Below are 27024 nucleotides of genomic sequence, written 5' to 3'. Positions count from 1 at the left end.
GTCTCCCACACTTGTCGACCTCTCCTCCCCACTGCTACAGAAATTATCCGTCTATGAATTAAAAAAAAAAAAGAAAGAAAAAGGAGTCTCGCCCACGCACAAAACGCAGCTCGGCTTTATTTCAAACGGTGCAAGCTCTTGTTATTAAACGACCCCGCCAATAAAACCAAGCTGTTGAGGTATAAAAGAGCCAAAAGGTGCCGAAAAGTACAAAGACACCCAAATCCGCCCTCTCCTACCCCGAGCCCCCCCCCCCCCCATCTCTTTCTAATGCTTTGCCTGCAATGCTTCTTTCAGCTGCAGCTATTCCACAGCCTCACGCAGTCCTATAGGACAATGTACAGTATTTCTGCTAGAGTGTAATTGGGAACTGTACATTATGTTACATTCCTAAACGGCGTTCTTGCACAACTGTATAATAGTGCACAACGCTCTAAAAAGTCAATATTTTATAGCTCTTAACATGTTTTTATCTCAGGTTCCACTAATAAGGTCAGTCTAAGGAAAAAGTGGTAACAGTCTTTTGAATGATGCCTCATTGGGTGGTCCACATGTCCAAAAAAAAAAAAAAATGTCATTATGGAATAAAGAGACAATTTTTGGCCACAGTTGAGAGCTTATGTAGTAAAATGAAACATTTGAACACACAACTCGGAATCCAACATATCCTCAAGGTTGATTCTCATTATCCGCGCTTCTTAAAAATTTGTGTATTAAAAAAGGAAGCTACACAGACTATGTCTAGAGGTCAGACTTTTTTTTTTTAGTTGGTACAAAAAGACAAAGTTCATATGACAGGTTTATAAGTACCGTCAAATCAACGCTAATTTCTGCTAGCCCATCAATGACATTTCACATTAAACGTTAGCATTGGGCTAGCAGATGTTCATTTGAACATTTTGACGCTTAAATAAATTGTCTGCTTATCTTTAAGGAGCTTTAAGCTACACTGTGCATCTGTCCCACTTTCGATCTTTCTACAAAGACAAGACGTACAGTATTTGACAGAAGTGACTCGTAAACATCTTAAAGCAATCAAAGTTGGCATTTTAGGCACATGATTAGCTTCCTATTCCATTATTATTATGTAAGTCAAATCTGTATTTGAACATGTACATTTGTTTCGAACAATAAAATTGTCTGCTGCCCCCCTTTTTTTCTTTTTCTTTTTTTCTAACCAATCTTGTGCTGATTTGTTTTATGTATGTTCAATAAAGTGCCCGTCGTAAAAATGTGTGGTATCATTTCATTCTTCTTGCTAATATTTTTCACACACAAAAATTCTACCGAATCCCACTCAGGTGGATTTGGGGGGTCGCTGCCCGCTCAGCCCTCCCTTTTGCACGGCTCTGGATACGAATCAAACGTCCTTAAGTTAAACCAATACACAGCTACACGCCCCAACCTCATCCAATTGATTGATAAATTATTTTTTAAATTGTCACACACCAAAACTAATCTAAATCTTGGTACCCTGGTAATATACTTCCTCAAATTTGAAATACTAAAACCCGTAACATAGTGAAGATTGAATCCTACTAAATTTTCACAGCTAGCTCAATGGAGACACAAGTGGAGTGCCATAACATTTTTATTGAAGCAACAACGTTTTGTTTTGATCGTCGACTCACACAGCTGTTGCGTAACCGGGCCGCGTTGTGACCCGAGCGTCTGATAAAGTGGGAGTGGGTACCATTAATCACATTGCACGTATGCTTGGCAAAAAAAAGCAAACATAAACACAGTAGCGCGCATTAGCATCAGCTGTTTAATGGCTGCCAACTGAAATGAGGCTCGACTGAATCCAAAAAAAACGTTTGCTCGGGTCGCAATCTGCCAATAGTGGAAATGAGCGTTTTGACGCCGCCCTCCAGACGACAGCGATTATTATTTGCGCATGGAGAAAACAGCCAGATCAAATGAATTTAGCGGGTAGGTGGTTGGGAGGGGGGGTGGTGGGCTGGTTGCTGACACTTGGGATCTGACAACAGAGTCAATTCGGCTAATTAACTGCCAATTAGCGCTCCCTAAATGAGAGGGATCATGATGCCTGTGTTGGCATCGCCGCAGACTCCGGCGACCCCCCGCCTCTCGCCGCCAATCGCGCGCACTGCACTGCGGCGGTATATATAGAAAGCCAGGGCCGCAACATGGCCACCAACAGAAGTCCCAGGTTGCAGCCAAAAAAAGGCGCTGACATTTCCATCTGGGTCAAAGTTAAGACGGTTAAAAAAAACGGGAAGAGATGGCAAAAGGAGGATGTCGAGGAATGCTCAGGAGGCTTTAAGATCTTCAAAGAATTTGGGGGGGGAAATGAGAAGCTCTTCATCATTTCATGATACGTTTGGAAAATATGACGACTTCTTGTTGCCCGCCAAAACCGAAAGGATCATAAAAACGGAACATAAAAGTCAGTGGTCCTACAGTTCTTACTGGCCGGAGACGGGAGGTTGGAAAATGCTCCGTCAAGCGAGAGGAACACGTTGTTGGCTTTGTTGTGACTTTTTCTTGGACGTGCGCACGGCAAACAAATATGCGCGCCGCTGGAATACAAGGCTGACCTTCAAGTTCAGACTCAAACAAGAATCAAGTATGCGACTCATGCAGGATTCGTGGAGGGAGCAACGTGAGCGTCAAATCTCTACAGCGACGTTTGACATATCGTTAGCATCGTAGCATAATTGTCTTTGGGCTTACGAGCGCAAAATATGAATGTGTGTTGAAATTTTTATATTTTTTTCTTATGTTTGTGTAGATTCTCAGTCATCCAGGTCGTTGTTGGCAGAATTAGTACAAGTAGACTCGTTTTGTTTGTTGCACTCATTGTAAGGTTCAGTAATGACTTTAGCAATTATGCTAGCAGGCTAACGATATAGAGTGGAGGGATAGAAACTAGGCTGGTCCGTGTATTGTAAAAATATACAAATAAATGAAATGCTTCAAAGATAAAAAAATAAAAATAAAAATGTTCTTTAAAATAAATGCCTCTTATATAAACAATTAACAAACAAAAAATACTGAGAAAAATATTCTAAAACTGTCTGCTAATAGGTGAATTTGCGGGTGCCGAAGTGCGGGAATGCTTTTGATATATGTGGAATTTGGGTGACAGAAATACTTAAAAATTAATGTCATTCATTAATGAATTTGTTTCATTTTTAAAGAATTAATATTTCTGAAATATGATTTTTTCTTCCATGCATTATTTAGATTTAAAAACATTCTGTAATCAATTCAATATTAAAAAAATATATAACAATTCAATCATTACAAAATATATTACATAATACAAATGTTTTTTTAATCTGAAAAAATTATCCTTTTTTTAAATTAATTTTAATACTGTACAACAAATGTTTTCCATAAATTGTTTAAAAACCTATTTTTGCGATATATTTTTAATACATTTTTTCACCTGTACTGTATATGATATAAAATCATAGCTATTGATACCATTTATTTTCATAATGGTAAAGATTCATTATTTAAAAGTAAAGGAAAAATGACTGAAAAAAATTAATTAAAACTATTGTTAGCGTCAAATTTTCTGCCATAAATTGCATTACATTTTGAGAAAGCGTAAATCAATGCCTCCTTTTCACTTTCATTTCCTTTGCCCCCTTTTTTTGCATCTGCAGTCTGCCCCCGAGGCAGCATGCAGCCGTTGGCTCATGCCACTTCATATCACCAGCTGATTGATCCTTTCACAACAATAATAATAATAATAATAATAATCAGTGTACTATGCCCTCGGTGGTGTGAATGGCCGCATCTATTGCAGCCATTTCACGTCGTCAGCGGGCACAGGCCGTCTGGCGCCGTCGTCTGGCGGATATCCTTCCCTTATCATGTGACCTGTGCTCCGACACGGGGCAAAGGTTGGCCGAGAGCCGCCCCTGTGTCTTAATAACTCACTCATTGTATTCCTTTCTGCCGCTAATTAGAGCCTCTCTCTCTCTCTCTCTCTCTCTCGCTCTCTCTGTCATGTGTGTGTGAGTGTGTGTGTGTGTGTGTGTGTGTGTGTGTGCGCGTATTCCCCCCTGGGCTGTAGAGACGAGCCAGAGGAGTAAAAATAGAGAGTGGCTTAGTGCCCTCTTTATTGTTATTAGTGCTCCATTGGCACAGCAGTCCGTCATCATATATGCCAAGAAGTGACATATTCTCTCTTTCTGGCTGCCTGCGAAGACGAGGGAATAATGAGCGGACGATTTCCTGCCTTTCTTGTAGCCGCCTTTCTCTCACCGTCATCCGTCATCTCATGTGTGTTTATGCGATGGCTGCGTTGCAGCGCTGGTAAATAAAGGCGGGATGTCGTGCTGGTTCCTATGACCAGGATGCGGTCAGGCTCCATTTAGCTCCAAATGATGGCCCGTCAACACTGCGAGAGAGCTTCAGGCTTCACCTGGTCGTCTCCCAATCTGTGTCAGATTTCTGCCAAAGCCCAACAATCCAAAATTGTGCATGCCTTACTGTTTTGTATGAAAAAATCCCAGGATAAATCTTTGGAACAACCTCCAAAATAATCACTTTTCAGCCGACCCCCCCCCCCCCCCCCCAAAAAAAAATGTGCGCAACACATTTTCAACACTAGATGTATCGAAGAAAAAATTGGGAGCCGCACCCTTCATAAAATGCGTGCAAAGTTTATTTATCTAAAATAAACTAATAAAACATAGTTATTTTTATTTTCAGTATTTGGGAATAGGCATTACAGCTCAAATGTGTATAAGTGTGCGAGTAAAAAAAAAAAAAATGTTAGAACCGCACTCCACATAAAATGAGTGGAAAGTAGTTTTGCTGAGCTTGTTAAATAAAAAACAAAACAATGGTATTTATATTTTTCTGTCGAGTATTAAGGAATCTTCACCAACGTATTAGAACTTATGTGTTTGCATCTATGTGGGGGGTGGGAAATCCTGAAGCCGTACCCCGCGTAAAATTTGTGTTTTTTTCAGTAAACCTGCTAATACACAAATGTAGGCTTTGTTATGTAATATTCTGAATCTTTTCCAACACATTACAACTTAGGTGTATGTGTATAAATGTGGAGAGAGAAAAATCTGGAGCCACACCTCACATAAAATAATTGGATAGTAGCAATAGAACGTTGCCATTTTTCATTTTTGGAGAACTTAGATACATGCTAACCATGTAGCTGTACTCTGAATAATGGTTTTTGGAAACAGTTTTCATGAGAACAATTGGGAATTTTACCCCCCCCTCCCCAGCCCAATTTTTTTACATTTTTTTACATTTTTTTTTAGAGTTGCACTTCACATAATTTTACTGGAAAGTTTTTATTTTTATTTATTTATTTATTTTTAACAGTAATCATGCTAACTAATCAACAAACATCAATGGTAACTTTGCTTTTTTTCTTCTTTTCTGTACTGTACTTAGGAATATTGACCATTGCATATTCTAACACCGCACCACATATAAACCTGACAGAAATCAGTTTTTGTAGTACATAAATGCAAAAAAAAAATGTATTTTTGAAAATCTACGTAGAAACATGAAGGACCAAAAACAATCTCCTTGGCGGAGGTAACTAAGGGTAAACTATGCACTCATGATACCTCTGTAAATAGCAGGAGAGCTCACAGAGACACATTAGAAATAACATGTACACACAGTATGCACACATTGGCTACCTTTAAAAGCATAATCAAGTAGCAACAGAATCGTGGACTTTAACCCTTTCCTGTGTTTTTATTAACGGTGGCCGACTAATGCGTTCAGGTGAGGCTGTTAGCTAATGATGCAAACGGGAGATAGCGACTATAAGAGACGAAAGGGCGGATGGACTTAAGGTTTTAAAGCGGTTGTTTTGGGTGCGTGCAGGTGAGCCGCAGGTAGGAAAAGGGAGGACGGTTTCCCGGGTGGGGGGGGGGGGGGGCGACTGCAACACAGGGCAGCCTTGTGCCGTCGCCCGACCGCAATTGTGGCAGAGGACAAAGCCCTGATTCAGCACATCCTTTCCCCCCTGGGGGGAGAGCGCTGGAAACCCAAGACGGCCACCGTCCAGCCCCGACGCCCCCTCCTCCTCTACTAACCACCACCGCCGCCGCCGATCCGCTGTCTGTCTCACGTTGGCAGCCGCCGCGCATCAAAGGCAAAGACAGAACAATGCCAAGGACTAGCCAGGAATTTGAAGAGCTTTTATTTTTGACAGGAATTTCGGACGGCGGCGGTGTGTCATCATGTCCCGGGCGGCCTATCTCAGCGTGGAAAGAGAAACCGGACAAGGGCAAATAAAACAGTTATTTGAAAGCAGCGTGATATTCGTGGTATAAAACAGTTCTCCCTTAAAAATGGATAAAGCCTCAGCAAACTTTGTAAGAGGACATTTAAACAACAAAGCAAATTAAAACAAGCTTCGATCACAAGAAAATTGAGAAATTTGTTGTTGTAATATGCATGCCAGGCCACTAGTTGGCGATGCCACTTTATAATATTTTTGCGTCTATGGGTTGAAAATTCCCTCATGGGACGAATGAACTATTTATCCCTCAAACAATTAAACAAAAAAAAAAAATTCCCCGATATATTAGTTATATTTATTTACCGATATATTAGTTTTATTTATTTACCGATATATTAGTTATATTTATTTACCGATATATTAGTTATATCTATTTACAAGATCACAAGAAAATTGAGAAATCTGTTGTTGTAATATGCATGCCAGGCCACTAGTTGGCGATGCCACTTTATAATATTTTTGCGTCTATGGGTTGAAAATTCCCTCATGGGACCAATGAACTATTTATCTCTCAAACAATTAAACAAAACAAAAAAAATCCCTGATATATTAGTTATATTTATTTACCGATATATTAGTTATATTTATTTACAAGATCACAAGAAAATTGAGAAATCAGTTGTTTTAATATGCATGCCAGGCCACTAGTTGGCGATGTCACTTTATAATATTTTTGCGTCTATGGGTTGAAAATTCCCTCATGGGACGAATGAACTATTTATCTCTCAAACAATTAAACAAAACAAAAAAATTCCCTGATATATTAGTTATATTTATTTACCGATATATTAGTTATATTTATTTACCGATATATTAGTTATATCTATTTACAAGATCACAAGAAAATTGAGAAATCTGTTGTTGTAATATGCATGCCAGGCCACTAGTTGGCGATGTCACTTTATAATATGTTTGCGTCTATGGGTTGAAAATTCCCTTATGGGACCAATGAACTATTTATCTCTCAAACAATTAAACAAAACAAAAAAAATCCCTGATATATTAGTTATATTTATTTACCGATATATTAGTTATATTTATTTACAAGATCACAAGAAAATTGAGAAATCTGTTGTTGTAATATGCATGCCAGGCCACTAGTTGGCGATGTCACTTTATAATATTTTTGCGTCTATGGGTTGAAAATTCCCTCATGGGACGAATGAACTATTTATCCCTCAAACAATTAAACAAAACAAAAAAAAAAAATACCCGATATATTAGTTATATTTATTTTGCTTGTTTTCGTTAACTAGGACAGTCCTGATCTCAAGCCTTTAGCATCCACTATTAGAAGTCAAACATGCAGACATTTTCCCCGACAAAGCGTTCTCATGATTGTACGTGTTTTTTTTGCAAACACGGCACCACTAGACCACGAGAAACGCATTCTTTTCCAAAGTCTATCTCTGCCTGCTTCCCGCTTCCTGCCGTATTAATCACCATGACACAGGCGAAGCAACTCAATTTTCTGCTCCCGTAGGTAAGGTGCGCGTCGACGGCTGGTGCGAGCCATGAAAACAGGCAGCTAATCTTTGCTTACCGGTGTAATTGAAATGCTATCCACACTGTAGGGTGCATTAAAGTCTGATAACAGCGGTTCCTGTGGCCAATTTAAGTAGTTCTGCTCGGAGAGGGGGAATAAAGCAGAAGGATGAGGGAGGGACGGGAGGTTGTGGGGTGGGAGGGGTTTGTGATAGATAAGGCTGACAAACCAGGCTAATTCTGCAGGCATGTTTCTCATTGTGATCCAAGAAAAATGAGACGAAGAGAAAAAAAAAATGAATCGGAGAAGCAAAAGAAGAAAAAAAATCAATTGACCCTCGGGTGGCTCGTCGGCCCGCGCGCCTGATAAACCTAAAAGCTTCGTTAATGTGGGCCCGCCTGTACCCGGCAGATAGAGCACTTTGTAAATGAACCCGCTTTGATAAATATATTAAGGAAAGCTGCGAATAAAAGGCACAGACTTGTCATTTGTAAATAGAACCCCCCGCTACACGGAATTAGAATGATAAAATGGGGTTCCATATAATTAAGTTTGTGTAAAACCTGAAATCCGTGCAAATACCTTCCCGGCGCGCTGAAAGGAGCCTGTCACTTCAATTAATCTGAACATCTCCCTGAGAATGTACGGAACCAAATTAAGCCGCAGATAAAACCGGGGCTAGTATTTTGATAAGTAATTCCTGTATCATTTCTTTGCTTCTGTGATCATTTTATTTAATCCACCACCCCCAGTTATGTGCTAAGCCGTCTACAAAGGCCTCGCTGGCCTGGCCACCGCCACCTTAATCCCATCGTATAGCTGCCGTGCACCGAGGAGGGGGCGGCTGGCGCTTTTTGTCTGGGGGCACCGGTGGCGGAGATTGGTATGGGTTTTTTGGGATGGCAAGGGTGGGCAAAAAGGGGGCGGGCTGGGGGTTGAGGGGTGCTTGTGGGTGTGGGGGCTGCAGGGGTAGCTTATGATCTCCCTTAAATAGACCGCAGTCAATACATGTGTATCAAGCCACAAAGAGGCGCTGACTTAAGCGATCATCGGAACACATAATAATATTACAAAGCGTGTGCGTGTTTACGCGCGTGTGTATTTGGTAGGAAGGGATGCACATAAACGTTTTTCACAGTTTAGGAAAGAGGTGGGGAACCTAGAAGAAACGAGCTAAGCCTTGGTATCTTTCGCTGGCTATGCTAGCCTAGCAAGGGCAACAGATACATAAAAATAAATCAAATAATAAATATGACTCGCTGTCTGTTTGCTAATACAATCATTCAAACGCAAGCAGCAATAGACCAATAGAAGCATTTAGCTCGACTCGTGAGCTTTTCTGCCACAAATAGCAACAAGCCTCTTGTTAGCAAGATAAGATTAGCCTCTTGGTTAACAGCTAACAAACAAAGACAAAGGTTGATTTTTGAGGGATTCTTACGATAATGCGGATGACCGTTTCATACAGATCAACAAGGCATTAAAAAAAGCTAGCTAGTTCGCAACTCACTTTGCGACAAGCAACAAGCCAGTTAGCCTTGTTAGCTTAGCTGCTAGCCCCATGGATCGACTCCCACTCCTGATGTAACAATCCAGGATATCAAGGAACAACATTCTTTCTAGTTACTATTACAATCATCCAAATAGCCTGTTGGAACCAAGAGCTAGCCTCTTTAGCTCAGTTGGCGTAGTTGCCAGAGCTTGCAACTAGGGCTTAGCATAACGTTAGCAACAATTTTCCAGAGCTTCTATGTACCGTATGTACGTATATGAGGGCATAAATTCCCCACCTGGACAAATGAGGCAGCAGGAGGTTTAAATGTGGACTCACCAGTTGTTTACTTGTAAAATGGTGAGGCCCGTGTCTTGGGCTAGTTGCTTCTTCTGCTCTTCAGACGGGTACGGGTGCTGCGGGAGACGACACAAACACACACATTAGCTTCATAAATATAGACAGGCATGCAACAACGTTAAATTCTTTGGGGTTTGCCGGTTGCTTTCGACATTTTTTTCCCATGTCGGCTGCATTGCGCTGCACCTCCTTGGTGACCTCCGCCCAACCCCGCCGCTCCCTTTGCACGGACATGGGGCGGCAAACACGTGCCCGCCCACCCATCAACGCAAACATACAGACGCACATATACACGTATACAATTGAGCTTAACCTGTCAGGGCTGGCCAAACAAGTTTGTCAAAACTGTCAAGCTGACTGATTCACTCCTACACAATGTATAGCCTCGACATGTATGTACAGAGTCAAGACTTCATTTGTACTCCTCTAGAGCAGAACAATCTCAAATCTAAAATTCCCTGGTCAGCTTTGCTTAAAAAACAAATGACATCAAATTATTTGGATATGCACAAAAATCAAACGGGTTCTTATTTGACCCATTTCCCGGCATTCAAGATTAATTTTCCGTGAGCTTGTTAACGATGGTATGGGGAAAATAACAATAATAAAATCAGTTCAGTTCATTCAGTCATTGAATTCATTCATTTATGTCAGGCAGCGGCCATTTTCGAATTCTTGGCTCAATATTTTTGGAGATTTAAATTTTTGTACAGAATGCCTGATGTCAACTTGTTGTCAATTATAACAAAAAAAAAATTATAATCTCATTTATCTGAGCACCTTCAATTATTGCAGTTCAGAACATCATAAATTTTGTTTGGTTTGAATTTAGAGATAATTTATTTACGTCAATCCACTTTTTGTCATTGGACCTATTAGTATTGTAGAATATATTAATATCATCTGAGCATAAATTTTAGTGATTGGAATACAACATGAATGAATATATATAAATATTTTTTTTATGTATTCCAATCACTAAAACTTCCCAGATGACATTAATATATATTAATATATTCTATATGCAGTCCCCAGCTACACTACAAATGCCGTCATGTTCCAGTTCATTACTAAGCATTAAATGGTGGCAAATGCTTTTATTATTTATTTATTTTTCCTTTTTTTTTATTATTTTTTTTCCTGGAAAAAAATGGTAGGTACAGTAATTATTTAAAAAAAAAAATCAACCAAAATACTAAGTGCATATTTTTTCTATTCTAGCGCAATTGTGATTTCTTCTATCATGACAATTATTGCCATGAAAAATGTAGGACAATTAAGCTGCTGTAACAGAAAAGGGAATTTGCTCATCTTTTCATGCTAGCTAACAAAAAAAAAGCTTGACATGCCACTAAACAAATATGTTGATATTATGACTTGCGAGGATGCTTTCATGCCATCGACACATTGCGGCCGAGACGTTTGCACCTGAGGCCGCCATGACGCCATCGGTTGTCGGCGCCGATGGAGGCGACGTGTGCTGACGTATGCGCGGCGGGCCTTGGGCTGCTTCGGCTATGAAGCATGACAAAACAACAGTGATTGCCACTGACAGATGTCTTTAAGGGCCAGATTAGGAGGCGGGCGCACGCAAACCAAACAAATGCGACACTGTGTTTCTGCGCGTGCACGCCGACAAGCGCGCACGGAGAAATATTCATTGGGTCGGCACCTGCAAATCAGCGCACACAAGAATTCCTTTTAAAAGATGACACTTAAATCCTCCTCCATTTTCAGGTGGTTTCAAGCTCCATTAACATTCTTCGTCTTAAAAAAAAAACACCTACATGTCTTACTCTTTTTTTTTTTTCCCCCTCTAACTTCTCCCCCCCCCCCTCTAGCTTATTTTCCCTTGCACGCCCATACAAAACGCACATTCACGCGGGGACCCCTGCTAAATGAATTATATTTTTGTTTGTACTAAAAATAATAGATGCAAGGAGAAGGTAATAAAATAAATAATACTATTTTGGATCGAAACCAAAAAAATCAAAAATTCGAAAATTTAGCAATTTTGACTTGACCCCTGTTAGCTACCAAAGCTCTTCTTAGTGTTGCCTGTTGAAACGCACTCATATTTAATTAAAACATGAACAAACGGCTTTGAAGAATGCACTCAATTAACAGACGAGCCTCCTCGGGTTGGACTCCCGTCCGTGCCCAGGGATTCTTCATCTAATGTGCCGTGCTTGCTGATATGTCAAATTATCGTAATACAAAATTTACTTTTTGATTGCCAGGTGTTGACAGATCGTTGGCTTTGGCGGACAGAGCGAATTCATTGACTTACTTGCATGTGTTTGTGTATGTGTGTGTGTGTGAGTGCGTGCGTGTGTGCAAGCATGAGTACGCGCATGACACAGTTATGCCACTTTAACACCTCTGAATGGGTGGTTGTTTGTAGTGGAACATTATGTATAGATCAGGGGTGACAGGTGATTAAAATTTTTTAATCGGAATTAACCGCATTAATCGCAATAGTTAATTCGCTATTAATCGCAAATTTTTATAATTACTAAATGTAGAATGAAATATTTTTTTCTAAGTTGTCATAATCTTAACAGAGTGGAAAAATTAATATAAATAGAAATATGGCTGCATCTTTTAGTCATTGGTACAGCAATTTCATATTAATTCATAAAACGGAGTTAAAATTAAAAAGATGTACTGTACTGTAAAAAAAAAAAACGAGTGTGATATTGATTTGTGTTGAGGTCATTTTTCTGCCACTAGATGGCATAATTACATTCTTAAGACATTGGTGACAGCTCAGTGCATTTTTTTCCCCCCTATTAAGAGCTATTGAATATTTAACATGAGATCATTTGTGAAATTCTGCACATTTGTAAAATTGTAAAATACAACTTGACCGCAGTCTCCACAAATATATGCATTATTATTAGATTTACTACTGCAAAATTTTGACGTGGACATGTCTGCTGCGTTGCGACTGGAATTCCGCCAGTTTTACAAGTAAGGGCCGGTCATTAACTCATTCACTGCCATTGACGGATATAGACATCAAAAATAGACATCAAAAATTAATTTGTTTAACTATTTCGTAGTTTCAAATTTGTTTCCACTTTTGTTGACAAGAGTAGGAAAACCTAGAAAAAAAATATTGTAGATTTAGAACAGATATAAAATGTGTGATTAATCTTGATTTAATTAGTGAAGTCATATGATTAATTACAATTTTAAAATTTTTGATCGCCCGATGCCCCTAATTAAAAAAATAAATGAAAAGATTATTAAAAATTAGGGGCGTCAGACGATTAAATGTTTTTATTGTAATTAGTCGCATGACTTCAATAGTTAACTCACGATTAATCGCAAATTTTATATCTGTTAGAAAAAATTCTAGGTTTTCATTCTCTTGTTAACAAAAGTAGAGAAAAATGGTGAAACTAATAGAAATAGAATTAATATAGAATTTTTGACGTCAGTTAATCGCGCATTAAAAAAAAAAATTGACTCAAAATTAATGCGCTAGTTTTGACACCCCTAATATATATATATATATATATATATATATATATATATATATATATATATATATATATATATATATATATATATATATATATATATATATTTTTTTTTTTGCTTTTTTTTTCTATTGGGCATGGATTTTCACTATTCACGGTCCTTATCCACCACGTTACATCATTTCACCTCCAAAATAAAGTGAACCTGTATTGCAACTACTGTAAACGTAGCATAAAGATGGCAGACATGCTATGCCAAAATTTAGCCAGAGAAGCCTGCATTGCGATATAAAAGGCCCTAATATGTCCATAAAATGCATTAAGGCAAACAAATATGCTCTTGAAAGCAACCTCCGAAATATGTAATGTGAGTGGAGCCCCTCCCCCCCACTCTTACGTGCTTCTCCGTGTTTTCACATTATCGTTGACCTCGGTCAAACTCACGCCCTCCTTTTCCACGCGCACAAGACAAACAGCGAGGATGACATCGGAGGAGCGGCGGAAGGAAGATTGGAAACGGGAGCGGGTCATTTACATTGTGTGAAGGCTTCTGCAGTTTGCCGAGCCCGTCACGCCTGCTGATAAATACGCGCGCCGGCACAGCGTCGTACCGATGATAATAACGAGCGGTCAGAACGAACGGGAATGACGTCTCATCAAGGAGAGCGAGGTTGCGAAAATGACGGACAAACGACAACATGGCGAAATAATTCGTCAAAGGGTCAAACTAACTTTGAGTCTCTTTTTATCATCAATTTTCAAAAAAAAAAGAAACACGGCTTCAAATTGTGGCCAACATTTGGATCAAAACCAACTCAGCGTGTGTATTTTGACTCCAAATGGGGCGGGTCCTTTCCTGGTTCCACTGTATTTGTCTCGCCCATATCACCCCGATTGCTTTCTTACCACCTCCTCTAGTAACCCCCCCAAAACCCCCAACACGTCCTTTTTTTTTTTTTTTTACGACTGCAGGCCACCCACGCTTTATGTTGTGGCAGCTTTTCCTTCATGCGTGTCAGCTCCAAACACACACTAACACACTAACGCACAATCGCACACAAACAGATGGACTCGAGAAGCCGGCCGCCGTGGTGGGCCCGCCGGTCACGAGAACGACTGTTGCCACCTCCGAGCGACCTCGTCGCGTTAATTGCGGCGGGAATGGCGGATACCGAATATCGCAAACGATACATGTCGCGACGCGATATGACGGCTGCGTCGGAAGAAAACATCGTGGATGGACCATGAAATCGATGCAACTGAATATGAAAGTGAAATACATTTAAATATGAAGCTGATCAATTTTTAAGGGACTTTGAAAGAAATATTTGGAGGGTAAATTGAAAGTTGTGGAGTCAGCATTTTTTTTTAAAAATTAAGTTAATTTAAGAAAAAAGCTAATCGATTGAATAAATAATATGTAAAAAGTACATTTGCATATTTGTTCCATCTATTTATTTCTTTAAATTTAAATAATTATTTATTGAGAGTGTTTTTTTTTTTTTTTTTTTTTTTTTGGGGGTGAGATTTGGAGGAAGATAAACATTCAGAGTAGTTTCTCACTTTCTAAATATACAGTATGTATATATATATATATATATATAAAAATTAAAAAAAATTACTGTACATAGAAAATGAAAACATATGTTAAGTCCACATCTTCATCAAAATAAGTGTCCCATTAATAAAACCATCAATAATAATAATAATAATAATAATAATAAAGTAGGAGGGAATCCTGGTTCAAATAAATTCTAAATAAGATCAATAAATTCACAAATTTTCCCAGAAATATTATTGGTTTATTTATCGGCTACATTGTGGATTTAAAAAAAAAACGAAAAAAAAAAAAACATAAAAGAATATATATTTTTTTTATTATAAGTCAAGCTGATAAACTTGTGTTGTTTTATTTATTTTTATTGGGCTGATTAAAAAAACTAACATTTGTTTATTCTTAATATTTCCAATGCATTTTTTTTTTACGGCCTTTTTCCACATTTCAACGCTATTTTCAACTCATACTTTTTAGGTAAACAAAACACAAATGCAGGTTATTGGACGCATTTACGGTTGCGCCAGTAAACCGTAAGCGAAAACGAGACGATACAACGTGACATTTGCAGCCCTCCTAATACACGCGCAAACTGCATGTCATCAGCCTGCGAACACAAACATCAAATGACACCAGAAGGCCAATAATGAATTGTATTAAACGCGCCGCAGCCGAAAATCCTGAGCATGTCTCGTTGTATCCTCCCGAGACTTTAGGACATGATTATTTAATGGATGGAACACAAACACACAAGAAGACACTATTGATAGCCACCCCCGCTCCCCCCCACCCCCTCTTCCGCCCAGCAGCTCGCTTTGACCAATAGCCTTAAAAGCGGCCCGACCGCAGTCTAATAAATAATTAGCGGCCGAGACAAGAAGCTTCAATTTGTCGGCTCGGATCGAACACGTTCCGTTAATGAAGTTAAGGTGGCCGTGCTGACGTGAGCGTCTTGTCTATCGTCTCAAAACGTGAACGCAAACGCATTAACACGCACAGGTGGATAACGTTGAGGCTCGTTTACAGGGTGTGATGTGTTCATGTGCTTCAATGCAATTTTTTTGGACACGCCCACTAGGCTTTTTGAATTTTTTTTTTTAATTATGTAATTGGAATTTTTTCCCCTCAATATACCGATTGCGATTTAATATGCGATTATTGTTTTGTTTGTAATATAAAATTTATTATTAGGCTTTACAGGATCAGGATTTTAGTGTCGATTACCGATCAGTGGATTTTTAAAAAAAAATAAGAATCTATTTAAACAACTTGTTAATTTCAAACCTCGCCCACAAAAAACTAATTAAAAAATATATATATTTAAAAAAAAAATGCTAATAAACACTCAATATAAGGAAAAATGGAGCAATATAACCCAAAGACCCAAACCCAAACCCCATTGTGTTTGCTGTAAAGTCTTATTTTGCGGCTCCGATCAAGGACATTGATCAATCGGCAAATGATGACCGATCTGCCAATACGATCCAACCGATCAGATCTTTGTAGTCTATTTATCATACATAAATATAGAAATTAGGATTTGTGTAAAAAATAAAACAAACATGTACATTAAATAAAAACTACCTAGCAACAGCGACATCGATTTGAATCCGATTAATTGTTTCGCCCCAACACGCACTCCATCCAAAGTCCCCAACCTATTCGCCACAAACGTCCTCAGTCGGATCATTATCCCGCATTTCATTCGGCCCTGCTTGATGATGTCAACCCCCCCCCCCCTCCCACTCCCCTCCGGCCACAGCGGACCCCTCCGATTGATGAATGACATCATCAGCGTGTGACATGAGTTATAGACGGCGGTCACAAGGTTGCGGCATGGCTTTGCGAAAACCTATTCCACGCTAATGACTCCCAGGAAATAGAAGCGGGTATTGGCTGTTTACCCCGTCGCCACAACGACACGGAAAGGATTGGCCACTAATGACCGCCGTGAAATATAGGTGGAGTTTTATGACCTCGGGACGAGGACGTTGTGTTGTCATGTGTTTGTTTGGACATTTTGGTGCGTTTGTGGTGTGGATATTGGATTGGAATGATTTGTTCGACAGAAATTCTTCTTCCATTCGAATTCTAGAATGAACCCTTCATTTATGTATTTATTCCTTTAAAGCGCTTTATTTCAATATTCAAATGACGGCAGCGTTTGATGGCTTTTGTTGTGAGTTTTGGGTGTCGTTTAGCGGCAATATCCCCGGCGCTGATTGGAATCGTATTTGTTTTTAATCAAAGTGACGGCGGGTTGATGGTATTATTCGCTGTCAGAAAATGAATGCAATCAAATATAAAGAATGACATTTTAATATGAAATCTGCATGCGGCAGTCAGGTGGGGGGGAGGGGGGGGGATGAAGATTGGCACATTTTAAATATCGACTCCCCGTTATTAAGGTTTCAATTGGCGGCGGTGACAAATGACAAAGACGGCGAATGCGTATCAGCGTCACTCGCGGATCAAAAAGATATGACAAATAATGTTTTTCTGAATCAATCATGTTTGTTTACTAGCCTCTGTCACTTTTTCCATGCACTTTTTTGACAGATTTCCTGGCCATAAATTTGAGAAAACTAGAAAAATGAGTAAATTACTGTTCAAACGAACCAACCTGCCAGGAATTATTTTTGAATTAAAATAGAATATAATACTTTTCAAGTTTTAGTTGATTAAATTTTTCTGTTCATTTATCTATTTTTTGTCTTTGTGTTCTTTTGTGAACGTTAGCGGGACGATTTTCGTATGTTTCAACATATAAAGCAAGTCAAACTAACGTAATTAACTTTACAAGAATATAGTAGGATTTGGTACAACATATCGTTCTTTAATTAATATAAACAAACAAATACAGAAAGTTATATATATATATATATATATATATTAGGGGTGGGAATCTTTGAATGTCTCACGATTCGATTCCGATTCCGATTTTTGGGTGTGCGATTCGATTCAGAATCGATTTTCGATTCAGAACGATTTTTGATTCAAAATGATTTGATTGACAAAGATTTTTGCTTCAATTTATAGATGTTCAAGGAATCGTAATGATCTGCTTCAGTCTCACTCGCTAACGCTGATTAGCGCGCTACTCGCGGCACTTTTAGCACTCAAGAGAACTGCTCCACGCTGTAAAAAAAACAACTTTTATTGGAATAACTTGATCGTGACTTTTTCCTTCTACTCTCTAATGCGGCTACAACTTAACAGTGTATCAGACCGCGTGGCACCACACCACCCCACCCAGTGGACAAACTGGGTACAACATGAACAGCGCTTCCAATAAAGGCACACACAGACAAAGGCAAGACAGTATAAAATTATTTAAATAAAATAGATTTTGGGACATTTATAATCGATTCTGATTCGTACTAAATGAGAATCGCGACTCTTTTCATTCCACTTTGCAATGCAAGCCGAAAACATGAATATTGGAGCTCAATAAGAATTACATATGAAATAATGAGATCTAAAATATACAGACATATTTTGACCATGAACATGAAAAATCTTTAGTTTAGTTTTTTTAATTTTTTTATTATTTTTTTTAAACCTTTAAAAATGTTCTCGGAGTGCAAGGCTAAAGGCTGTGTGACGCTCTAGCTGGAAAATAGCCCAGTCGGAACATACAACATGAATGGCCTTTTCCTACAAAATCCTCCTGAGAACGTCACATGACTCTGTGGCTTATTACCAACTAAACAACCGCCCACGCTTATAAAAAGAGCTCACCCGATGCCAGCCTCCAAACCGCAACCGCTACATGCCAACCGCTGATAACAACCAAGGAAAGTGCACTCATATCTACGCCCCACCCTCGTCCCTCCACCATGCACATTCATAACATACCACCTCCCGTGCGAGGGGGGGCCGGCAGTGGACTGCCCTTTTGACAGTAAAAAAAATGGTGATGATTGCAAACACAAGGTCGACTGGCGAGGCCCGAGGCTAGAGAAGGAGAAGGCTTGTGCGTCTGCCTGCTAGCTTGGCAGTGCATGGCCACTATACCGGCGCCGTTGGACCGGCGCCAGGACGCCTGTTTGCCCCGCACCGTTCATTCGGAGTTGGCGCCGAGCTGTAAAACCTACAGTAGCGGTGGAACGGGTGAGGAGGGGACGGGGGAGGGGCTTCGAGGACTAAAGGAGCCCCCGTGATTGTTGCGAGCTCGGCGAGGCTAAATAGCAATCACTCCCACGCAATCCCAGCGCACCTCCGGACTTACTTGCGCTGAGAGAGAAACAAGCGCTTGTTTACACGTCGGCTTCGGATAAACACACGAAGAAGACGGGTGGGCTTTCGCCGGCTAATCACGGAGGTATTCGTTGAACACAAACATTTCTTCAAATAGTCATCAGGTGTGTCATCCATCGAAGAAAAATAAACACTTTCCTCTATGACCCTTTTATGGTTCCGTTCATAGAGGCCATTCTTCATTCTTTGTAGTTTAAGCTTATTTAAACTCTTTTGCTAATCAAAACAGCAGCACTAAAACCTAAACAGAATACAAATAAGAATGTCAGAGAGGTATTTATTCGGGCCCGACCACAATTAATTTTTTTTAGGCTAATACTGATTACGATATTTGGCAGAATAAAAAAATAAAAAAAATAAAAATATAAATGAATCGGCAAATGAATCGAAAAATTATCGAATGAATAAAATAACTTTTGTTTTGCTCCCTTATTTTCTTATATAGCAGTTGTCCCTTTAATAAATACCGTAGCCTAATTAATCACTGAAAAAGGGCTTGTAAAGGGAAGTATGCAGAGCCCAGTTGAGTTCTGTTGCTCACCAAAACAGCAGCACAAAAACAGAAGGATATTAACTGACACTGTCAGAGTGTTATTTATTTTCACAACACCATATTTCCTCAAATATGAAATTTAGTCGCAGGATTCATTTGCCACCACCGCTTAGAAAAAATAAATGCCTCCCTTAAAATAGATGCCACCTAATAGTAGTAAAAATAAATAAATAAATAAAGCTAACCGGGGAGGCCATTTGAATTCCGTTGCTAACCAAAACAGCAGCAAATAACATAGCCCCATTACAATGATCGCTAATTATTTCAAATAAACAGTGTAAAAACATAAAGAAATTATTATTATTATTATTAATAAATTATGAAATCGGCAAAAAGCAAAAGTTATTGTTTTTTGTTTTTTTTCGTCTCAGCGCAAAGATAATCAGTCCACTTTCAGGGAGGACTACAGAAACCAGATATTTGGAAAGTCATAAATAAAAAAAAAACATCTAAACAATTCATCAATTATCAGAAATAATTAGCAATTTATTTGCTAATCAATTAGTTATCGATTAATCGTTGCACCTCTCATACTATTCGATAATGTATGTTTAAAGCTCATTCGATTAGAGCAGATAGACCAGTAATTTATCAAAGTTTGCCAATAGTTACGTTTTGATCTCATTTTTTAGCCGGCAGCTGCAGAGACGAGCCTATTTTAATGACGGCGGAGCAACACGACCCCCCCCCCCCCTCCCCCGTCCCCACAGTCGGGGGGGAGCGCTTCAGAGTTCTTCTTGCGCTCCTCCGTCTTCTCCGGGCCCCAGCAGCTATCGCTTTCTTGCTAACCCGTCTGGCCTCGTCTCATGGCTCCGCCCTCCCGACCGTCGTTCAAAGCTTCCGCTAGAGCTGTAAGCCAGGTCCTACAGGGCAGGAATTTGGCCCGCTTTTTGCAGACCGGCCCCTGCTCGGCTTTGTTGTGATAACTGCCCGCTCAGGGGCACCCGGCGCTCTACTGACTTTATGCCTCACCTCATGTCAGCAAACTACAAGAGTTTTTTTTTTTTTTGGTGTGTGTTAAAGACGTTTGGCTGCGATGACTAAGCCAAAGGGTTATTCTCGAAAAATAAGTGCAGCGGGAACATGAAAATGAAAAACTACAACCATTTTGTTGTTTTTAAATAGAGAAAAGCAGTACTGTATTGTATAAAAACATACAACATTGCATGACAGACGAACATTAGCCAGAAGCTAGCTTGTGTCAAGCTAATGCTTTTTAGAGCTTGTTTTTTTTGTTTTATTTTTCCATTTCTGAATTGGTTATTATTTCTGTTTCAGTTCTTATCTGCAGTATACAGACCACCTTTTTATGAACAAATGACTTGGATTTGGAGCTTCTACAATGGGTAATGGGCACTTGAACTGGTAGCTTCTTACACTAGCCAGAAGCTAGCACGTGTCAAGCTAACGCTTTTTGGAGCTTTTTTTTCTTCTTCTAAATTGGTTATTATTTCTGTTTCAGTTCTTATCTGCAGTATGCAGACCACATTTTTATGAACAAATGACTTGGATTTGGAGCTTGTACAACGGGTAATGGGCACTTGAACTGTTAGCTTCTTACACTAGCCAGAAGTTAGCACGTGTCAAGCTAACGCTTTTTGGAGCTTTTTTTTTTTCTAAATTGGTTATTATTTCTGTTTCAGTTCTTATCTGCAGTATAGACCACCTTTTATGAACAAATGACTTGGATTTGGAGCTTCTACAACAGGTAATGGGCACTTGAACTGTTAGCTTATCACACTAGCCAGTAGCTAACTTGCATCAAGATAACACTTTTTTTTTTTTTCCTGCTTTGTTTCAATTTGCACTACAGACCGCCAAATGACTTATTTGGAGCTTCCACAACAGGTCATTTTCACTGTTAGCTTATTACACTAGCTGGTAGCTAGCTAGCATCAAGCTAGCGTCTTTTGGAGCTTTTTTTAGCCTTTTCGTTTTAAAATTGGTATATTCTTCCTGTTTTTTTGTTCCAATTCACGTTGACTTGATAAGCCTCTCAGTCAGTATCAACTTTTTGGAGAACGGAAGATTTGAACGGGTGAATTTGCTATCTTAGCTTCTTGTGCTAAGACAGAACGGATTGCGGTTACTATTACTCAATGCAAATGTTATATTTTTAAGAGCAAAAGAATACATTTGAAGTCATGTGTGGACTGTAAAGTGGTCGCTGGGCATGTGAAGAAAACAATAAGATGATAGTTTATGACAAAAGTTCACAAAATGTTTGACTGATTTTGGTAGTAGAAGTAAAATTGATTGTTAGTGATTAAAAAGCTACAAAAATAATAATAATAATTATCTCCCCAAACGGCTTTTTATGTTATTCATTCTTTTTTAATATACAGTATATCAATATTATGGAATGACATGACATTATTCAAAGTTTATAAAAAGGGAACAAGATATTTTTGAAGACCACTAAAAAAGCAGATTGAAGTCGTTGATGTCAATTAAGCCGACGTTTGTGTTTTCCCAACACCTCACCTAGCAAAGCGCTTGCCGCCGTCACCAGTCATAAAGTCATCGGCAGCAACGCCGAGCTAACTAAGCTTCTGAATAAACAGCGCCGCCATTTAATGACGTACGCACACATTGTAAAAAGAAAGGAAACCGAGGTGATTTTCTCAACAGCTCTGAAGGGAACACAAATGAATCACCTGGCATCATCTTACATTAAAGCTCATCTATTGTAAGGAGACAATCTTGTTGGGACTTCATATTAACGCAGCCAATCTCCTTTTAAGGCCGATCCCTTTTGTGCGGCTTGTTTGACTTGCCAATTGCCAGTAAAGTGGGGTTGATCTTCAGTTGAAATTGAAACAGATTCATTTGTGAGGGGAAGAAGAAGAAAAGAGGATGAGGAGGGGAGGGGGGGGGGGTGGGGGCGCTGCTCAAATAAAAGCTTCTGAGAGTTTCCACTTGACGGCTCTCCCTTTCATTGTGCATTAACTTAATGAGCATAAGTATTGGGATACACAAGCCGAGGCTCTCTCTGTGCTTTCGCCTCTTCTGCTTCTGAGGGTTCACATTCTCCAATGAAAAGGCCGCGGCGCTCGAAACGGCGAGCCTCGGGACACGACAAGAACGCAGGCACTTACTGACGACAAACAAGAACCCCCCCCCCGCGTACGCCCCCGGGGGTCAACTGTGGAATGTCACGCCAATTTCAAAGATATCATAAGACATTTGAAATGTCGTTTTTTTTTTGTGTTCAGGTCACACACACACACACACACACAAAAAAAAAAAAAAAAAAAATCTAAAGGTGGTGGTGGTGGTGGTGGGTAACATTTGTCCATTATTCCCCCGCCGCCGCAGCCCCTCCCCCCTCCATGCCGCAAACAGCTGCGGGGGGAACTTCCTGTTTGCTAATAATGCTAAATGCGCTCAAGTCAGCCGTGTCAAATTTTCCCCTCGCTCACGACCGAGCGAGCTGGAAAAGAAAGATTTGCCTTCCTCTCCTCCACTGGCTTGTCTGTGTCGGTCAGTGTGTTAACGTGGGCGATGGGGGGGGGGGGGGGGGGGTGGGCAGCTAATGATTGGATTGCATGTGTCACGTTGGGCAAAAGTTGGAGGCCGCCACTAGCTTGGTTGACATATAGACAGTAAGAAAGTCAATAGCAGGATGCTAACAGGATTATGCTACTTTTTGTACAGTACCTCCAAAATGCTCACTTTTCAGAAGACAAAAAAAAAATAATATGCATGTTTGTTTAACCAAAAACCATGAAAATTGCATTATTACAGAGCAAGGCTTTTTCAAAACTTTAGATTTGTCAGGCATTTGTAAAAAAAATAGCTGACCAGTAGTATAGATTTGTGAAAACATCTGACCAACTCTTCTTCTTCTTTTTTTGTTAATGGGGGGGGGGGGGGGGGGGTCATCAACCCACTAAATTACATGCATTTTTAAATTAAAAAAAGTAAAATAAAATGATTTTGTTTTTCAGTCCTATTGTTATAAAATAACCTAAATAATGACTTCTGCACAGTAGATTATAAAAAAACATTTTGATATGTTGTCTTTAGATTATTATAAAACATACAAAGATATTTATATTGTTATTATTTATATAGAGTACATTTTGTGAATTTTCAAATATTATCAAATAAATCAAATGTTTTTGTTTTACCACTGCGTCTGAGTGTATTTTTGAATAGTGTTTTGATCTATTATTTATTACAAACATTTCAAATTATTATGGACGTTACGTTATAGAAATATTAACAAAAAAACATTGTCATTAAAGGTATACTTGATTCATTGAGCCATTATCAGCAATAAAAAGTAAATATTTCGTCCAGAATGAATTTGATAACTTCATTATTTTTCTTGTACAATTAATACCTTTAAAAACACATTTTTTTCCCCACTTGCTGTCGACTGATGATGACATCACCTGTGCTGAGGAAGTAGGTAGCGACCAATCATGGCTCACCTGTTTTCTAAGTTTGGTCACCAAACTGAGCCATGATTTGTCGTTACCCACTTCCTCAGCACAGGTGATGTCATCATCAGTCGACAGGAAGTGGGAAAATAGTTTTTCAAAGTATAAATTGTTCATGCAAATTTTTTTTTAAATAAAGTTACTACATTCATGTTGGACAAAATATTAACCTTTTACTGCTAAAAATGGCTCAATGAGTCAAGTATCACTTTAAGCTTTTGGCGTATTTTGTCGATCTCTGTGTATTGTGTAATGTGTATTTTAAAAATATGTTCTATTTAAAGGTACAATGATGAATCAACAAGTAATCGATTATTAAATTAATTGATAATTATTTTTCATACTTGATTAATAGTTTGGAGACCTAAAATTGTCCAAATATTTAACATTTCAAAACATGACATCTGCTTTTATTTCGGAAACCAATGATCAACATCTTTGCCTTTTTTCTGACAAAAAATTGTTAGTGCACGGCTAATTTGCCTCCCAAAAAATGCTGTTTTCGAATAATTAGAAAATTTAATCCCGCTTTTAAAAACGAATTAATTGATTAATCAGCAAAAAAATCAACAAATTAATCAATTATTAAAATACCCGTTCATTGCATCCCTAGTCCTATGTTTACTGTAGCATGAAAACAGCTTTCAAATCGAAATCAAGACGGATGTTCTACAAAACCGGAACAACTTGTGCTCCAGCTGCAGCACGACTGATTGAGTTGACGGTGAGCAAAAATGCATTCATGCGAGATTCCAAGTAACATGCAGGAAAACAAAGCCGGCCAAGCCTTTAATAAGCACCACCCTGCCCCAACCTGCTGCGGCTGCACATTTGTTGGGGCCCTCTCAAACGTCTTCCCAGTCCTCCTTTCATCTCGTCAAGACGCCATCTCCTGTCATTGCGCAACACCGCCGAGGGCGGCCCAACAAATGCCCCCGAGGAGCTTTCGCTTTTTCAGCTAAAGAAGCTAACAAGGTTGCTTAATGGCGGGAGCAGCGTTCCTCCGTCCTTCTTCTCAACCTCGGTTTTTAGGCTCAATCCTGCCCGGGAGGGGGGGGGCCAAGGGCCACCTTTGACCCGGCCGGCCCGCCTGCCTCGCTACAGCCCCGTCGTTTGTTAGGGGCTTTATCCACTGACAAAGCAAGGCAGGAAGTTGGCAGCCAACCAGCAGCCCCATGGGAGGATGACCATCAGCTAGCTCAGCTTACCGCTTATTACAGGATGGCGGGACGCACGCATGCGTGTGTGTGTGTGTGTGTGTGTCCTTCAATGCGTAAATGTTGCGCGGCTGAGAGCAATGAGGCCGACCTTCTTCCCGAGCCGGCTATTTTTTACTACCATGGCTGCAAGCGACAAATGTCCCCACGCGCTAGGAGCTAACCCGATCAGCTATGCGTGTTAGCGACAATCGGGCAAGCGTCCAGCCACGCTGGATGGACTCAGAGGACCTCTGCACACTTCACTCCCCCCCCCACCCCCCTTCCATCTCAGCCCCCCGGGCTCACGGCAGCTCACTAAAACATTAGATCATAAGATGACTCCACTCCATAAAAGTCAGGTAATTCAGACTTCATTTATACACCTTGGCGTTAATAAAGCTGATGAACTTTCACTGCTCGGATATAATGGGCCATTTTGCCGAGGGGGCCGCCAAGCCTTGCCGCTTCCCCGCTCGTCTTCGACTCCATATCGGCCATGGGGAGAAAGTCAAGCTTTTTTTCGTGGACAAACACACCCTAAGGCCAAGTTGATCATTCCTAGTAGTGTACGGAAGACGATTAGTTCCATTGAAGAGAAAAAAAAAAGTTGGCAGGATTCTGACTTTAAAGTGACATCGACAAATAATAAAAAAAAAAAATTAAAAAAAAAATAATAATAAAAAAATAAAATAAATAAATAAATAATAATAATAATAAAAAAAGAGAGAGCAATGATGATGACATTTCAAATCGGTAAAATTACAGAATGAACAATACTGAGCTCTCCAGAAAAAAAAAAAAAAAAAAAGGGACATCGCAAGCGTAGGAATGGAACTCCGCCATAACTTGAGGACTCCCTCTACAGCAAAAACCCCCAAAACAAAACAAGTTCCTAGAGGTCAAATAAACCCAACCAAATACTTGGATCGCTCATACCAGAGACAAATTTCCTGTGTGTTTTGTACATACTTGGCCAATAAAGATGATAAATAATGATACGGTTAGCATTGTGCGAAAAGAAAATCGAAAATGTGTTGGGTCCATAAGTCAAGAGTGTGTTATAGAAACTTCCATTCTGCGTCTTTAACAAACAAACCAAAACAAAAATATGAATTTTCGTCATTCTCTCTATCCGGGCGCAACGATGGGGTCATTGACCTCCGGGCCTGAAGCGATAGCATGATGGCTTCCCGGCTTGGGGGGGGGGGGGGGGGGGGGGGTCTGTGGGGGGGCTGTTGACAAGCGTCTGTGTTCTTTTCAACAACTCGTTGAACAACCCCCCCTCCACCTCCCCACGCCATCCACCCCTTCCCTTCTCTGGAATGTAACACAACCGCTCGCTGAGGTAACCCAAGCGCCTCCTCTCATCCCATCCTTCATTTATAGAAAAAAGAAAAAAAAGAAGACTGACAGAAAAACACGGTCGGAGGAAGAACATCTGTGAGTGTCGGACAGCTGTCGCCCATCTCCCCTTTGTATTTTTTTTAACCCTCTATTTCCTTCCCTCGCTTTAAGATTTGCTTCTGGGCCCGTCGCCTGCGCAATAATTAATGATGCAATCGAGTGGGGGGTGTGGGTTGGGGGGGGGCTCTCGTAACCATTCCGGAATGTCCCGGAAAAATCGGAAAAGATGCAAGGGAAAGAGTAGGACATAAAACAGTCAAGACGGCGAAAGAAAGAGACTGTTGATAGCCGTTTCCTCGACAAGCCTCAACCCAGTCTTCCCCTCAAGTCTAATCCACCCCCACCCGGTCCCCCCCCCCTTTACTTTCCATCCTGATGGAAGGATCGGGGGGCCTGACCTGTCTGGTGATTGATGGTAATGTCTCAGGAAGTCATTTTCCCCGACAGCACCCTGCCGCCTTTCACCAGGCCCGCTTGCAGAGGTGAGGCCGTCACATGGATCCTTTTAACTCTT

At 39.9% G+C, this 27024-nt stretch overlaps 1 protein-coding gene across 7 annotated transcripts in view; it reads right to left on the bottom strand.

Moving 5' to 3' along the window:
* Positions 1-27024, bottom strand: part of meis2a (Meis homeobox 2a) — a 116298-nt gene that overhangs the window by 23707 nt on the left and 65567 nt on the right. For all 7 annotated transcript variants that reach the window (XM_077559934.1, XM_077559935.1, XM_077559928.1 and 4 more), the window contains exon 9: positions 9583-9659. In XM_077559934.1, the coding sequence (XP_077416060.1) occupies positions 9583-9659 (77 nt within the window). The remainder of the gene's footprint in view (positions 1-9582; positions 9660-27024) is intronic.

The sequence above is a fragment of the Vanacampus margaritifer genome, chromosome 1 (assembly GCF_051991255.1).
Source record: "Vanacampus margaritifer isolate UIUO_Vmar chromosome 1, RoL_Vmar_1.0, whole genome shotgun sequence".
NCBI lineage: Eukaryota > Metazoa > Chordata > Actinopteri > Syngnathiformes > Syngnathidae > Vanacampus > Vanacampus margaritifer.
The sequence above is the reverse complement of the archived record's forward strand: the minus strand, read 5'-3'. Positions and strand labels throughout refer to the sequence as shown.